The 15,724-nt window shown below is 43.6% G+C and overlaps 1 protein-coding gene across 2 annotated transcripts in view; it reads left to right on the top strand.

Moving 5' to 3' along the window:
• LOC139582943 (beta-taxilin-like) overlaps positions 1 to 13,034 on the top strand; it is a 30,664-nt gene extending 17,630 nt beyond the window's left edge. The window contains exons 5-10 of one of the 2 annotated variants that reach the window (XM_071413455.1): positions 5,990 to 6,184; positions 8,467 to 8,586; positions 8,782 to 8,856; positions 10,991 to 11,083; positions 11,301 to 11,396; positions 11,610 to 13,034. In XM_071413455.1, the coding sequence (XP_071269556.1) occupies positions 5,990 to 6,184; positions 8,467 to 8,586; positions 8,782 to 8,856; positions 10,991 to 11,083; positions 11,301 to 11,396; positions 11,610 to 12,665 (1,635 nt within the window). In that variant the 3' untranslated portion in view covers positions 12,666 to 13,034. Of the gene's footprint in view, positions 1 to 5,989; positions 6,185 to 8,466; positions 8,587 to 8,781; positions 8,857 to 8,894; positions 8,970 to 10,990; positions 11,084 to 11,300; positions 11,397 to 11,609 lie in introns of both variants that reach the window. The other variant, XM_071413456.1, reaches the window with a different exon arrangement.
• Positions 13,035 to 15,724: the final 2,690 nt, after the last annotated feature.

Consider the following 15,724-nt stretch of genomic DNA (forward strand, 5'->3'; position numbering starts at 1 on the left):
CCGCCTTTAACCAAGATGGTAATTTTTAATTTCTTATGTATCATAATGATTACACCTTTAGTTATGTTTGGTGCTTATGAAAAAGCAATCAGTTTGCACATATGGTTCTCTATTCTATGTACGTCCTTTTGGATCAAGTGTGTTTTATTGCTGTATCAACCAGATTTCTTGCTAGGATATCAAGAAAACTGGAATGTTTAATAGGACAGTTTAGGCCTTTCAAATTCCAATAGAGAATAGCTAGCGTTGCCATTGTTAAAACAAAAATAATGTTTTATTAATAATGTAATTGTTTTCTTTAATGTTAATAAGCCCATGGATGTGAAAAAAAAAGCGGGTTTTGGTGGCACTCAACATTTTTCTAGAGGCAAGCCGAAGTTTGGAACCGAAGTCTACGCCCCTTCATCGGTGATTGGTCAACAGTAGGGATTCCTCAATAAAGTCTTTGTTGTCATTCAATGAGAGATGACTTGTTTTCATGCACATTTTTTCATAGAAAAATACTGCACCAAACGCGAAGATTAATGACATATTTCTTGAGTTATGTTAGATTAATTCAAACTATTTTCAGGAAGCATATACTGGCTATGGCGTCTCAAAATGGACAAACTGTAACGGTGGTCCTCCTCCTCTTCAACCGAAAAGGAGGAGTATTGAGGGAACCAAGGCGCAGCGGGTTGTGAACACATAATATTTATTAAAGACAAGACGAAAACACGAACTTCACTATAAACTAACAAAACAACAAACGGAGTAGACAGACCTGAACGACGAACTTACATTAAACACGAGAACGCACGAACAGGGAAAATAGCCTACACATAAAAATGACGATGTACAACACAAACCGAACAGTCCCGTATGGTGCGACAAACACTGACACAGGAGACAACCACCCACAACGAACACTGTGAAACAACCTACCTAAATATGACTCTCAATTAGAGGAACGCCAAACACCTGCCTCTAATTGAGAGCCATACCAGGCAACCCTTAAACCAACATAGAAACAGACAACATAGAATGCCCACCCAAACTCACGTCCTGACCAACTAACACATACAACAAACTAACAGAAATAGGTCAGGAACGTGACATAACCCCCCCCTTAAGGTGCGAACTCCGGGCGCACCAGCAGAAAGTCTAGGGGAGGGTCCGGGTGGGCATCTGACCACGGTGGTGGCTCAGGCTCTGGACGAGGTCCCCACCCCACCATAGTCAATCCCAGCTTACGTTTACCCCTTATCATGACCACCCTCTTATTTCCCCCACCTAATTTAAGGGGCAACACCAAGATACAGGACAGCTCCGGGACAAGGTAGCTCAGAACAGAGAAATAGCTCAGGAGAGAGGGATAGCTCAGGATAGAGAGGTAGCTCAGGATAAAGAGGTAGCTTAGGATAGAGGGGCAACTCCGGACTGAAAGGCAGCTCCGGACAGAGAGACAGCTCTGGACTGAGGGGCAGTTCTGGGTAAATAGCCGCTCTGGGCTAAGGGACAGCTCATGACTGGCTGACGACTCTGGTCGCTCATGGCTGGCTGACGGCTCTGGCAGATCCTGTCTGGTTGGCGGCTCTGGCAGATCCTGTCTGGTTGGCGGCTCTGGCAGATCCTGTCTGGTTGGCGGCTCTGGCAGATCCTGTCTGGTTGGCGGCTCTGGCAGATCCTGTCTGGTTGGCGGTTCTGGCAGATCCTGACTGACGACTGGCTCTAGCGGCTCCTGACTGACTATCGGCTCTGACGGCTCGGGACAGACGGGCGGCTCTAATGGCTCGGGACAGACGGATGGCTCAGACGGCGCTGGGGAGACGGATGGCTCAGACGGCGCTGGGGAGACGGATGGCTCAGACGGCGCTGCGGAGACGGATGGCTCAAATGGCGCTGGGGAGACGGATGGCTCAGACGGCGCTGCGGAGACGGATGGCTCAGACGGCGCTGCGGAGACGGATGGCTCTGGCTGATCCAGTCTGGCGGAAGGCTTTGGCTGCTCCTGTCTGGCGGAAGGCTCTAGCGGCTCCTGTCTGGCGGAAGGCTCTAGCGGCTCCTGTCTGGCGGAAGGCTCTGTAGGCTCATGGCAGACGGGCGGCTTTGAAGGCTCAATACCGACGGGCAGTTCATGCGGCGCTTGGCAGACGGACAGTTCAGGCGCCGTTGGGCAGACGGCAGACTCTGGCCGGCTGAGACGCACTGTAGGCCTGGTACGTGGTGCCGGAACTGGAGGCACCGGACTGGAGACACGCACCTTCAGGCTAGTGCGGGGAGCAGGGACAGGGCACACTGACCTCTCAAAGCGCACTATAGGCCTGGTGCGTGGTACCGGCACTGGTGGCACCGGGCTGAGTGCACGCACCTCAGGACGAGTACGGGGAGAAGGAACAGTGCGTACAGGGCTCTGGAGACGCACAGGAGGCTTAGTGCGTGTTGTCGGAACTGGAGGCACCGAACTGGATACACGCACCATAGGAAAAGTGCGTGGAGGAGGAACAGGTGGTACTGGGCTGGGGCGGGGAGGTAGCGCCGGAAATACCGGACCGTGCAAGCGTACTGGCTCTCTTGAGCATTGAGCCTGCCCAACCTTACCTGGTTGAATGCTCCCGGTCGCCCGACCAGTGCGGGGAGGTGGAATAACCCGCACCGGGCTATGTAGGCGAACCGGGGAAACCATGCGTAAGGCAGGTGCCATGTATGCCGGCCCGAGGAGACGCACTGGAGACCAGACGCGTTGAGCCGGCCTCATGACACCTGGCTCAATGCCCAATCTAGCCCTACCAGTGCGGGGAGGTGGAATAACCCGCACCGGGCTATGCACACATACAGGAGACACCGTGCGCTCTACTGCGTAACACGGTGTCTGCCCGTACTCCCGCTCTCCACGGTTAGCCTGGTAAGTGGGTGCAGGTCTCCTACCTGCCCTTGGCCCACTACCTCTTAGCCCCCCCCAATAAATTTTTGGGTGGTACTCACGGGCTTTTCGGGCTTCCGTGCTAGACTCGTCCCCTCATAACTCCGGTTCCCTTCTCCGGTTGCCTCTGCTCTCCTCAGTGCCTCCAGCTGTTCCCATGGGAGGCGATCCCTTCCAGCCAGGATCTCCTCCCATGTGTAGCAACCTTTACCGTCCAATACATCGTCCCAAGTCCATTCCTCCTTCTTGCGCTGTCCCTTACTCCGTTTACACCGCTGCTTGGTTCTGGTTATTTGGTGGGTGGTTCTGTAACGGTGGTCCTCCTCCTCTTCAACCGAAAAGGAGGAGTATTGAGGGAACCAAGGCGCAGCGGGTTGTGAACACATAATATTTATTAAAGACAAGACGAAAACACGAACTTCACTATAAACTAACAAAACAACAAACGGAGTAGACAGACCTGAACGACAAACTTACATTAAACACGAGAACGCACGAACAGGGAAAATAGCCTACACATAAAAATGACGATGTACAACACAAACCGAACAGTCCCGTATGGTGCGACAAACACTGACACAGGAGACAACCACCCACAACGAACACTGTGAAACAACCTACCTAAATATGACTCTCAATTAGAGGAACGCCAAACACCTGCCTCTAATTGAGAGCCATACCAGGCAACCCTTAAACCAACATAGAAACAGACAACATAGAATGCCCACCCAAACTCACGTCCTGACCAACTAACACATACAACAAACTAACAGAAATAGGTCAGGAACGTGACACAAACAGTACTATTGCCGCTTTTTTCTTATTTTTCAAGCGAGGGTTTTTTAAGGGAGTATGCAAGCACACTTGTTCGGTTTGGCTAGCCGAGTTTGGCTAGGCACCAGCCGAACTGAAGCATGCTGATGCCTTTACAGTATTGCAGCATACCTATGAAATCTCTTAAGCAACATATTTTTTTGGTCTTAAAACTTCTTCAGGCTAGGATCTATTTTTCTCCACTTCCTGTCTGACTGACATGCCCAAAGTAAACTGCCTGTTACTCAGGCCCAGAAGCCAGGATGTGCATATAATTGGTACCATTGGATAGAAAACCCTCTAAAGTTTGTAGAAATGTTAAAATAATGTATGAGACTATAACATGATATGGTAGGAGAGCCCATGCTCTTTCAATGGAAAGCTATGAGTCCTATGCAATTCCAGCTCCCAGATTGCAATTCCTATGGCTTCCACTAGATGTCAACAGTCTTTGTTCAAGGTTTCAGGCTTGTTTCTTCCCAAACGAGGAAGAATTTAGAGTTTTGGTACTGGGAGTCAGAGTTGGAAATCAGTCTGGTGGCGAGCGATGAAGAGGACGGGCACTTGCTAATTTTGCTTTTTTATTGAACATACTTCTTTCCGTATGAAATATTATAGTTTAATTACATTTTAGGGTACCTGAGGATTAAATAAAAACATAGTTTGACTTGTTTGATTCCTTCCTCTGCATGTTGAATGAGTGGATTACTCAAATCGATGGTGCCAACTAAACTGACTTTTTGGGATATAAAGAAGGATTAATATTGAATAGAAGTGAATATTTAATCGCTATTTGTGATTTTACGAAGCCTGTGCTGGTTGAAAAATATTTTGATGTGGGATGCCGTCCTCAAACAATGGCATGGCATGCTTTCGCTGTAAAGCTTATTGTAAATCGGACAATGCGGTTAGATTATCAATAATTTAAGCTTTTAACTGATATAAGACACTTGTATGTACCTAGATGTTTAATATCCATAATTTTTATGATTATTTATTTGAATTGCGCGCCCTCCAATTTCACCGGAAGCTGTCGACAGGTGTCCCGCTGACGGGACGCATAGCCCTAGAAGTTTTAAGGTATTGAGAAATAAATAAATAACCATTTACCCCTTCAGACCTTTACATTTAAGTTTGCAGACTTGATTAATTAGGGTGGCTAATGAAGAAAATAAGGAGAGATAAGGAAAAAGAGTAGGCAAATCAGAAATTTGCCTCTCCTTCCAGTTCTCTGCTGCCAATGACTGGAACGAACTACAAAAATCTCTGAAACTGGAAACACTTATCTCCCTCACTAGCTTTAAGCACCAGCTGTCAGAGCAGCTCATAGATTACTGCACCTGTACATAGCCCATCTATAATTTAGCCCAAACAACTACCTCTTTACCTACTGTATTTATTTATTTATTTTGCTCCTTTGCACCCCATTATTTCTGTCTCTACTTTGCGCTTTCTTCCACTGCAAACCAACCATTCCAGTGTTTTTTAGTTTTTATTTTACTTGCTGTGTTGTATTTACTTCGCCACCATGGCCTTTTTATATTTTTATTTATTTATACATATATTTGTTTGCCTTCACCTCCCTTATCTCACCTCACTTGCTCACATTGTATATAGACTTATTTTTTTTCACTGTATCATTGACTATATGTTTGTTTTACTCCATGTGTAACTATGTGTTGTTGTATGTGTCGAACTGCTTTGCTTTATCTTGGCCAGGTCGCAATTGTAAATGAGAACGTGTTCTCAATTTGCCTACCTGGTTAAATAAAGGTTAAATAAAAAATAAATAAAAAATACAAGCCTAAACAGTCAAACAGGATGTCTGTGGGAGCAATAGCTCCTGATCCATTATCATTAGCAATATGGTCTAAGTTACCCTAAACATGACGTACCCTCAATTTGTATTAAAGGAATTCTTTGGGTGGTTTTTCTGTAAGCATGTATGTGCTCTATACTATGCGCAGTATGGGACCAAAAATTGGCCATGGCATTTCTAACACACCAGCCCATTCTTTTCCCTGAGGCACCCAAACTGGCCCATTATTTTCCTTGAGGCCGCCATTATTAGCCAGATAATTATCATTTTAAGCAAAAACAACAACAAGTTAGACAGGCCCACTGGGATAGAAATGGACCAGTCCATCTGGCATTTGCCCGAAATGCCAGATGTCTCACTCTCTCTCCCTGCTTCTGAATGTCTCTCTCTCTCCCGCTCTCTCCCGCCTTCTCTCTCCCTTCCTTGTCCTCTCTCTACCTCCCTTAATCTCTCAGGAGGAGACCCTAGCTCGTTGTCGTGAGGACGAGGAGAAGCGCAGGGAGATCACCACTCACTTCCAGAGCACACTGACAGACATCCAGGCTCAGATCGAGCAGCACAGTAACCGCAACAACAAGCTGTGTTTGGAGAATGCCAACCTGGCAGACAAACTCAAACACATCATCAGCCAGTACGAGCAGAGAGAGGAGGTACACATCAGGAATACATAACCTTAACCTCACTGTTATATGTCTGTATGTCTGTACACCCTCATTGGGGTGGCAGGTAGCCTAGTGGTTAGAGTGTTGGGCCAGTAACCGAAAGGTTGCTGGATCGAATCCCTGAGCACACAAGGCAGTTAACCCACTGTTCCTAGGCCGTCAATGTAAATAAGAATTTGTTCTTAACTGTCTTGCCTAGTTAAATAAAGGTTAAATAAAATCCCTGGCCTACTAAGACCATGCATGCAGGCTCTAGTCATGGAGACATTTGATAACCAAAGCTGTTATTGATCATAATTCATCTGTCCCCAAAAGGAACAAAGGTCTATACAGGAAATAGACACTTGTACGTCATGTCATGCTGTGACAAAAGAATTGAGTCAGATCTTTGAATAAAGACACTCAGAGACACTTAGAGGTATTATTGCTCCCTACGCACATCAACAGTCAGAGATATAGCCAGCAAAGGGTGCTCATTGAATAACACTATAGCATGTCATATGTAATCACACAACAATACACCAGGAAAATGACAAGCCTAAAGTGACGCAGGAAAAACAGGATCTGTCATGCAGTTGGTTGCCACTGAGGCTGTTGCACCACTTCTGCTGCCCACACACAGCTGCAGCTGGTGTGGTAAAACATAACAAGATTTCAATTTCTTATTTGTTTGTTTTTTTACTTATGGAGTTTCTAATAATTTGTCTTGAGTGCCATCTGCTGGTTGTAGTCAGTATAAACACTTCAAATCAAATTGTATTGGTTACATACACATGGTTAGCAGATGTTAATACGAGTGTAGCGAAATGCTTGTGCTTCTAGTTCCGACGGTGCAGTGATATCTAACAAGTAATCTAACAATTCCCCAACAACTACCTAATACACACAAATCTAAAGGGGTGAATGAGAATATGTACATATAGTATATAGATGAGCGATGGCCGAGTGGCAAAGTGCAATACTGCAAAAGTGCATAGGCATAGTGCAATAGATGGTATAAAATACATGTGATATGAGTAATGTAAGATATGTAAACATTATTAAAGTGGCATTATTTAAAGTGGAATTGTTTAAAGTGACTAGTGATCCATTTATTAAAGTGTCCAGTGACTGGGTCTCAATGCAGGCAGCAGCCTCTCTGAGTTAGCGATTGCTGTTTTTCAATCTCTCAGTCCCAGCTTTGATGCACCTGTACTGACCTAGCCTTCTGGATGATAGCGGTGTGAACAGGCAATGACTCGGGTGGTTGTTGTCCTTGTTGATCTTTTTGACCTTCCTGTGACATCAGGTGCTGTAGGTGTCATGGAGGACAGGTAGTTTGCCAAATTTCTTCAGCCTCTTGAGGTTTGTGTGGGTGGACCATTTCAGTTTGTCTGTGATGTGTATGCTCAGGAACTTTCCACCTTCTCCACTGCTGTCCCTTCGATGTGGATAGGGGGGTGCTTCCTCTGCTGTTTCCTGAAGTCCACGATCATCTCCTTTGTTTTGTTGACGTTGAGTGAGAGGTTGTTTTCCTGACACCACACTTAAGTGTCAGAAAGACATGATTATTTGATATCCAAATAACATCTAAAGTGTCTTATGTGATTAGATACACACATTGCAATGATGAACAAGCAATTATGACATAAAATGGATACAAGTTGACCTTTGATAGTTGGCTAAATGCTGATGGACATAAATTAACTCTGCTCTTTTCGGCAGAAAACTTGTGGATTATGCCACACTGTTTATGCATATGGCTATTTCCCATAGTAAAGAAAATAGATTAGTCTTACGCGCGAAATAAACAATATGTATAGAAACAATTATTTTCCCCAATTGAACTAATCTTGGGTCAGTATTCTCATCAGAATGTGTGCCCTGATGATAATAATAATAAAAATCCAGATAAAGACAATACTTTAAACCATTTACTAAGGCGTTTGCATTTGCCCCCCCCCCCCCCCCCCGATAAATGTGAAATAGTAATTCAGTAAGTCCCAGGTTTTAATTGGTTCTCCACCCACTATTTTGTCTGTTCTCACAGGCTTCATAAAAAGTGTCTGAACTTTCCAATGAAATGCTGTAGGCAAACAACAATGGTCTTAATTACTTATCAAGGCACATGTTTATGACCATTTCTCATAGACAGACATAGGGTAGCGGTGGTGGTTTTAGCTAGATAAAAAGTGTTAAATGTATCCTAATTGATGGAGTCATAACCTGTACAGAATGTCAGAGGCCCTTCTCAAACCAAAGTGTCTAATCTCACCTTGTCTATCACTCAGAGCTTGGAGAAGATCTTCAAGCACCACGACATGCAGCAGAAACTGTCTGATGCCAAACTGGAGCAAGCCAACGCACAGCTGCAGGAGGCTGATGAGAAGCACAAGAGAGAGAAGGAATACGTGAGTTACTATACTTTAACCAACTTTTACTGACCTTACCCACAAAGTACTGTAAAGCAATGTCAATATAGTTGAGAATCATTTGCCTTACATTTTAATTCTGGTTTACTTTCAAGTATACAACCAATAAGTCTTACTGTGCATATGATGCTCACACAAATCAATATTGTAACCATTCACTGTCTCTGTTGTTAGCTGCTTAGGGAGGCAATTGACAAAACAAAGAAATGCTACACATTGAAGGAGCAAGAGTTGCAGTTGAAGAAAAAGGTACATTTGTGCTTTGCGTGTGTTTTGTTTTTAACCAGTTACTGATACACGCAGCTGAGTGGAAACTACAGGCTAAACTTCTGAGAGAGCAGGAGACAGTCATGCAGGCTCAGGTGAATATATCCAATATGGTGTCAAGCACTCTTATTCAAACCATTTCTTTCAGGTCCAAGTACTACCAAAGGCAAGCACAGTCCCATTAAGGTCCTCTGGATTGCTCAATGTGTTTTAAAGGCCCAGTGCAGACATTTTTATCTCAATATCAAATAATTTTTCGGTTACAATTAACACCTTACTGTAAAACCTTTCCATTAAAATTGTAAAATCTCAAGCAATAATTTTGCTGAGACTGTTTGGGAGCGATCTGAGTGGGGCGTGGGAGGCATATGTAATCTGAAAACTAGCTGTTTTTGGCGGAGAGTTTTGGAACTCTCTTTGTTATTGGTCTATATTAACTTAAACCACCTGGTGATGTCACCAGGCAAGCCAAAACTCCACCTATGCAAAACCTGCTGATTAGAAGGTCCTGTGTAGATTGTATTTTCAACCAGCAACTATTAGGAAATAACGCTGATAACATATTTTCACACTTTTACAGTGTTAGTTTCATCAGCTGTTGTAGAATATGATACAAAACACAGGGAAACAGATTTTCGACTGCACTGGGCCTTTAAAAGACAACTAATCTATTTCTGTGTATTTGCCCATTGGGATCTAAAGCCCTTCAATATCAACCCAAACATTGGCAAAGTGACCCCCTCATTTGAGAGTAATCCCAAATTGTATTTCTCCTCTCTTATAACTATATGGCTTAATGTACATAGCACTTAATATGAAAGGAAGGAACACCTGTTAGCTGAGCTACTGTACACATTTTTTTGTTACATTTATTTGTTGTACACGGTTAAGCCAGCAAAGAGAGCAGTCATAATTCCCATGATAGCAGCAGGCAAGACAAGAGCAACTTCCTCTCCCTGAACCAGCAGGATGACCCACTGCATCATGGGAATACAAACAAAAAAACTCTTGCTTTGCAAGTAATGTGACATGGAGTCGATAAAAGTGATGATTGCATCAATACAATGTAGCACTGTTTTTCTGTTGGAACATTGCATGCATACTCCAGTACCATTGATTATTCCATTTGAAAATGATGATCAAATTACAATTGCTATGTTTATTGGATGTGGTACAATCATTGTATGGGTGCAAGCAAATTGTACAATGAAATTAGTTGGGCTGACACACACTATGTTAAATGATAAATCATACAAAAATAATTTATGAATCCAGCGGAAAAGCATTTATCGCTGACAGTTCATATGGTTATAATTAATTGCAGAGAAACCTTGCCATTATGTAAAGCCTTGGGTTTTCTCAATAGAAACCTTAGCCTGGCTCCCAACTAAATCAAATGACAAAGTAATATGAAAACATAAATTAAGTCAATATTGCATTTCAGTACCCATACGATTCATTACATATTTGTACCAAGCCATGTCACATTTCCAATCTAATTGACGGGGAATGTCAAACTTAATTTCTCTGTCCAGTAACAGACATAGATTTAGATCACACAAAGAAATGGCCGAATCAGCCTTCAGACAGAAACTGATCTGTATTAAGTGAGCTTTTCTGAAATACAAAACATATTCAATCAAAAGCCTTTCCTCTTTTATAAAGTGTGTCAAGTCATTTGTTTTGCTTTTGTGCCAAATCAGTAGCTTCCAAATAAAGACAGTTGATCTCAACAGGGTGGCTAGCAGAGACATGTTTGAATATTGGAGACTGACTGTGTCTGCAATACTGCTTTCCCCTGAGGGCCTCCAGAGATTAGCCTGTTAACTCTAGCTGGACAGACATACCAACAATATTCCTTATTGGAAGTGCTTATTTGTCAGGGAAAATATACACAGAGGAAAAAAATTGTCAGCCCCCTCATGAATGACCAAATGTTTGCTGAACCCCCCTAGCTCTTTCTCATCTCCCTCTAAAGTTTAGAACATTTGTTTCTGGTGTGAAATAATGTTAAAATCATAGATCTGATTGTTCCCGGGGTGAATAGATGCATATTATTGCTACATGTGAAGTCAACATGCAATCTCCTGAAATCAATTTCTCTGTTTCTCTGCAGCTTGTTCTGTACTCCCAGAAGTTTGAAGAGTTCCAGACTACGTTGTCTAAGAGCAACGATGTGTATGCCAGCTTCAAAAATGAAATGGAGAAGGTATTTGGCATCCTTAAAATAAAATCATTGTTCCTTAAAATATACCGTGTATTTTTAGGGCCAAGTGCCCGGAGGTGATATAAGGTCAGCATAATCCTGAAATGAGAAAACAACTATTTTCTGGAGGGATAGAAGCTTCTATCAAACATGTTCAAAATGATGAAGGTTACATTTCTTTTCAGATACGTTTTAACCCAACAAACATTTTGCTTCATAGATGACAAAGAAGATGAAGAAACTAGACAAAGAGTCAAATGTTTGGAAGACCAGATTTGAGAGCACTAACAAGGCTCTCTCTGAGATGATTGAAGAGGTAACTACTTATCTGAAACACATCAAAAAGAGTCAGCCTTTATTCAAATGAGCTACAACAAGTTTATTTAATTTAATTTGTAAAAATGTATTTAACCTTTATTTAACTAGGCAAGTCAGTTAAAAACAAATTCTTATTTACAATGACGGCCACCAGTTTAACTGCATGAACAACAGTGTCCCTGACTCTCTGTTCCACTCTCTTTTCCCACAGAGGACTCTGAAGGAGAATGAGTATGAGATGTTCGTTGTGAAGATTGACAAGCTGGAGAGGCTCTGCCGAGCACTCCAGGACGAGAGGAAGATCCTGTACTCCAAGATCAAAGGCATCCGTCAAACCCCTAACGTCCCCGAGGGGACACCCAAGGACGAGACACAGGAGCAGGCCCCTGAACCAGTCCACAGCCTCATGGATATTGTTGAGGAGCCAGAGATGACAGAGGAGATGTCCCGTCTGAGAGCTGAGCAGAACAGGCTGGCGGAGTTCGCCGCCTCTCTACTGGCCCCGTCAACAGGAGACAATGATGACGATGACTCTGACTCTGACAGCGAGGAAGAGCCAGAGTCTACAGAACCGGCTGAGGCCCAGAACATCTCTGAACCAACACAGGCCCCAGCACAAGTACAGGTAGAGGCACCAGCAAAGGCAGATGAACCAGCACATGCAAAAGCACCAGCACAGGCTCCCTCACAGATAATAGCACCAGCACAGGCTCCCTCACAGGTAGAAGCACCAGCACAGGCACCCTCACAGGTAGAAGTACCAACACAGGCTCCCTCACAGGTAGAAGCACCAGCACAGGCTCCCTCACAGGTAGAAGCACCAGCACAGGCACCCTCACAGGTAGAAGAACCAGCACAGGCTCCCTCACAGGTAGAAGCACCAGCACAGGCACCCTCACAGGTAGAAGCACTACCACAGGCTCCCTCACAGGTAGAAGCACCAGAAAAGGCTCCAGCTCAAGTAGAGGCACCAGCACAGGCTCCCTCACAGGTAGAAGCACTAGCACAGGCTCTCTCACAGGTAGAAGCACCAGCACAGGTTCCCTCACAGGTAGAAGTACCAGCACAGGCTCCCTCACAGGTAGAAGAACCAGTACCTGCTCCCTCACAAGTAGAAGAACCAGTACAGGCTCCCTCACAGGTAGAAGCACCAGCACAGGTTCCAGCTCAAGTAGAAGCACCAGTCCAGCCAGAGCACCCAAAACAGCCAGAGCCCACTGCCAAGAAGCAGACACCAAAGAAGAAGAATGCAAGGAAGACCAGCTGAACCGATAAATGTGTCATTGTGTGATCGTTGGTACTGTAGTGTGATCGTTAGTACTGTGCCTGGTGTTATGGTTGAGATATCTAATCCAGCTTGGTTTGTCTATATACTGGTGTATCTAAAGTCATGGCGTGCAGTAGAAGTATGTTTAAGTTGTATAGCAGATGACGACAGACAGAGATTTACTGTGTTTTACCATTTAGAAATACACTGGCATAACCAAAGAATGGGCAGCAAGGTTATTCAGGACATTGCAGCCTAAAAACCTTTCAATGCCAAATGTGGTTTGCAAAACAGCATCATAAAAGCCACTGTCTTTTTTTCCATCTGAACCCTATAATGTAACTTCAATAAATATCTGATTGAAAATGATGTAAACATGTCGGTGCTCTTTGGAATGTTTTTATAGGCCCACTTCTCTGGTTTACACAATAAAAACTCATATCTAATATGACCAAATATTGGAAGATGCAATGTAGCTAGATAAATGCCCTACAATGCTTACATGTCCCTTTTATTTGGTCTCTCTCTCTCTCTCTGTATGAATTGTTAACTGGACATCACAAACGTCTCAGAAGACACGCGGCCACTCTTTCACAATAATTTAGGGATGGATCCTTACAGTAGTTTCCATGGCAACCCAACCAAAAAAGCCAAGCGGACAGTGCACATTTAAAAAATATATATAATCTGTATCACACAGTCTCTATCCCCAGAGTGGGTTGTTTTGGCCAGGCCGTGGTCTGTCTGTGTTCTGGGAAAATAACGAAGTTACACAAACTCTCCTCCACCAAGGACACAACATTAGAATGACAGGCACCAAGTCGCCATGGCAACTCCATCTGCTTATCCGTTGAGGAGGACATTAATGTGTGCATGATAATAATAGTGCAGAGGAGTGCAATAGTGCAATAATAGCGCTGGGTTTTTAATAAATACAGATCAGTGTTGAGTGCCCCAGTGAAAACAAATTAGACCTGCCACTGATCACTATGAATATCATGTTTATGTTCTGGATTCTATTACTGTTTCAGCAGATTGCACACCGCACAAAAATTGTATACAATATTTTCCGTTAGGACAAAAGCACCTAGTTGTCACTCAATAAAGAAACTGACAAAAGTAGGACAAACTCGAGTCCTATCCAATGCCCCACTTTATGATCATATCTACACCAACCTATGGAAGTCATCCTGACGCCTGAAATAGCCTCTGCAAACATACACGTGACGTAAGTAAATACAGTTTCACCAAGAGGATGACAAAGCTTCAAGGCTTTTACTTCATGGTTGTGACCACCAGATGAGGCCTTTGAAACCATTCACAATTTCACCAAAACCTCCACACTGACTTCCCTCTCATTTGTAATCCCATGCACATTACTGTGGATTTATACAGTATGTCATGCAATCAGCCTATTGAGGGCCCTAAACTAAATGTTGTTGCGAGCAAAACATTTTAGCAGTCCCCCTCTTGACAGCGGAGAGAAAACATGTAAGTTTTAGAGTTAATTTAATTCTACACATTTTGCCATGTGGCGTAGAGAAGATGTTTGTTTTAAAGAAAGTTTACTGCAATTCTATGAATTTTGCCATGGGGCAGAGAGAAAAATGTTTTGAATATGATATCTGAGTGAGATTTACGAAGAAAATAGTAGTAGATGGATCGTTTGTCCAGACCTGCAATAGGCTAACTAGTAATCATACCTCACATAAAAATATTCAAATCTGCCTCAATTTTTCATTTGAATCTCAAGAACAAATAGCTGATAGGCAGCGGAGAGGCCAGGTGCATCATTGCACATGAAAGAACAGTGACGATATGAGACACACAGCTCAAAAATCTCCCTTATTGATCGTGTTTAGGGACAATACAATTATCCTACATAGACTAGCCTACAACACCACAATGCAATGAATAATTGCAATGAATAATGAGTACAAAATTCTGCAGTGAAAATGTAATTTGAATAACGGCGCAAAAGCCCTGTGATTTCAATGTTTCATTCGATTTGGATCAGTTGTGGGTCTACTCTCGACAGTTTATAAGGTCTAGAAAGGCACAGTAGCACTCTAGTCTAGCTGTATTTTTACTTCTGATACTGAATGCGCTGTCTGTTGCAGATCATCACTCTCCCAAGTCATCCTATAATAATGTGACCACATACTCCCCGCAGGCCCAGTTATTCAGGAAAGCTTAACACATGCTCTGCCTCCTCTCCAATCTGAGCAGCTATTCCTTTGACACCTAGAACCTAACGCTTCAATACAGTCAAAATATTTATCATTTAACTTTTTAAAAGGAATTACCATAATATGTGGCATAAACACAACCAGTCACACTGTTTTAATCTGATTAGGCTACTTCAGAAGTCTCCTGTAGGCATGCGCGCATTCCTCCAAAATATAATTCCAGCATCCTCAAAATTGTTTGACAATAACCAGATTTCTGCATCGCAGTGCTTGAAGCGTCACTACAGACCCAGGCTGTGTCACAACCGGCCGTAACCGGGAGTCCCATAGGGCGGCGCACAATTGGCCCAGCGTCGTCCGGGTTAGGGGAGGGTTTGGCCGGGGGGCTTTACTTGGCTCATCGCGCTCTAGCGACTCCTTGTGGCGGACCGGGCGCCTGCAGGTTGACTTCGGTTGTCAGTTGAATGGTGTTGTGTTGGCTGGCTTCAGGGTTAAGCGGGCGGGTGTTAAGGAGCGCGGATTTTGGGGTAATGTTTAGAGGAATGCATGACCCGACCTTCGCATCTCCCGAGCCCGTTCGGGAATTGCAGCGATGAGACAAGATCGTAATTGGATATGGCAAAATTGGGGGAAAAACGGGGGAAAATAAAATAATGTCACCCCATCATAGGAAAGCATGCAGTTTATTAGGCTACAGATGAAATAAGTTATGATGAGCTTCACAGGGTGGTGAAAGTGCAGGGTGATGAACCTCATCACTGTGTACTTTCACCACCCTGTGAAAGTCATCATCTTATTTCATCATAACTTATTTCATGCTCCTTTCAATAAATATCAAGGGATTTATTCTGGTGACATGATGATCGATGC

The sequence above is a fragment of the Salvelinus alpinus genome, chromosome 8 (genome assembly GCF_045679555.1).
Source record: "Salvelinus alpinus chromosome 8, SLU_Salpinus.1, whole genome shotgun sequence".
Classification (NCBI taxonomy): domain Eukaryota; kingdom Metazoa; phylum Chordata; class Actinopteri; order Salmoniformes; family Salmonidae; genus Salvelinus; species Salvelinus alpinus.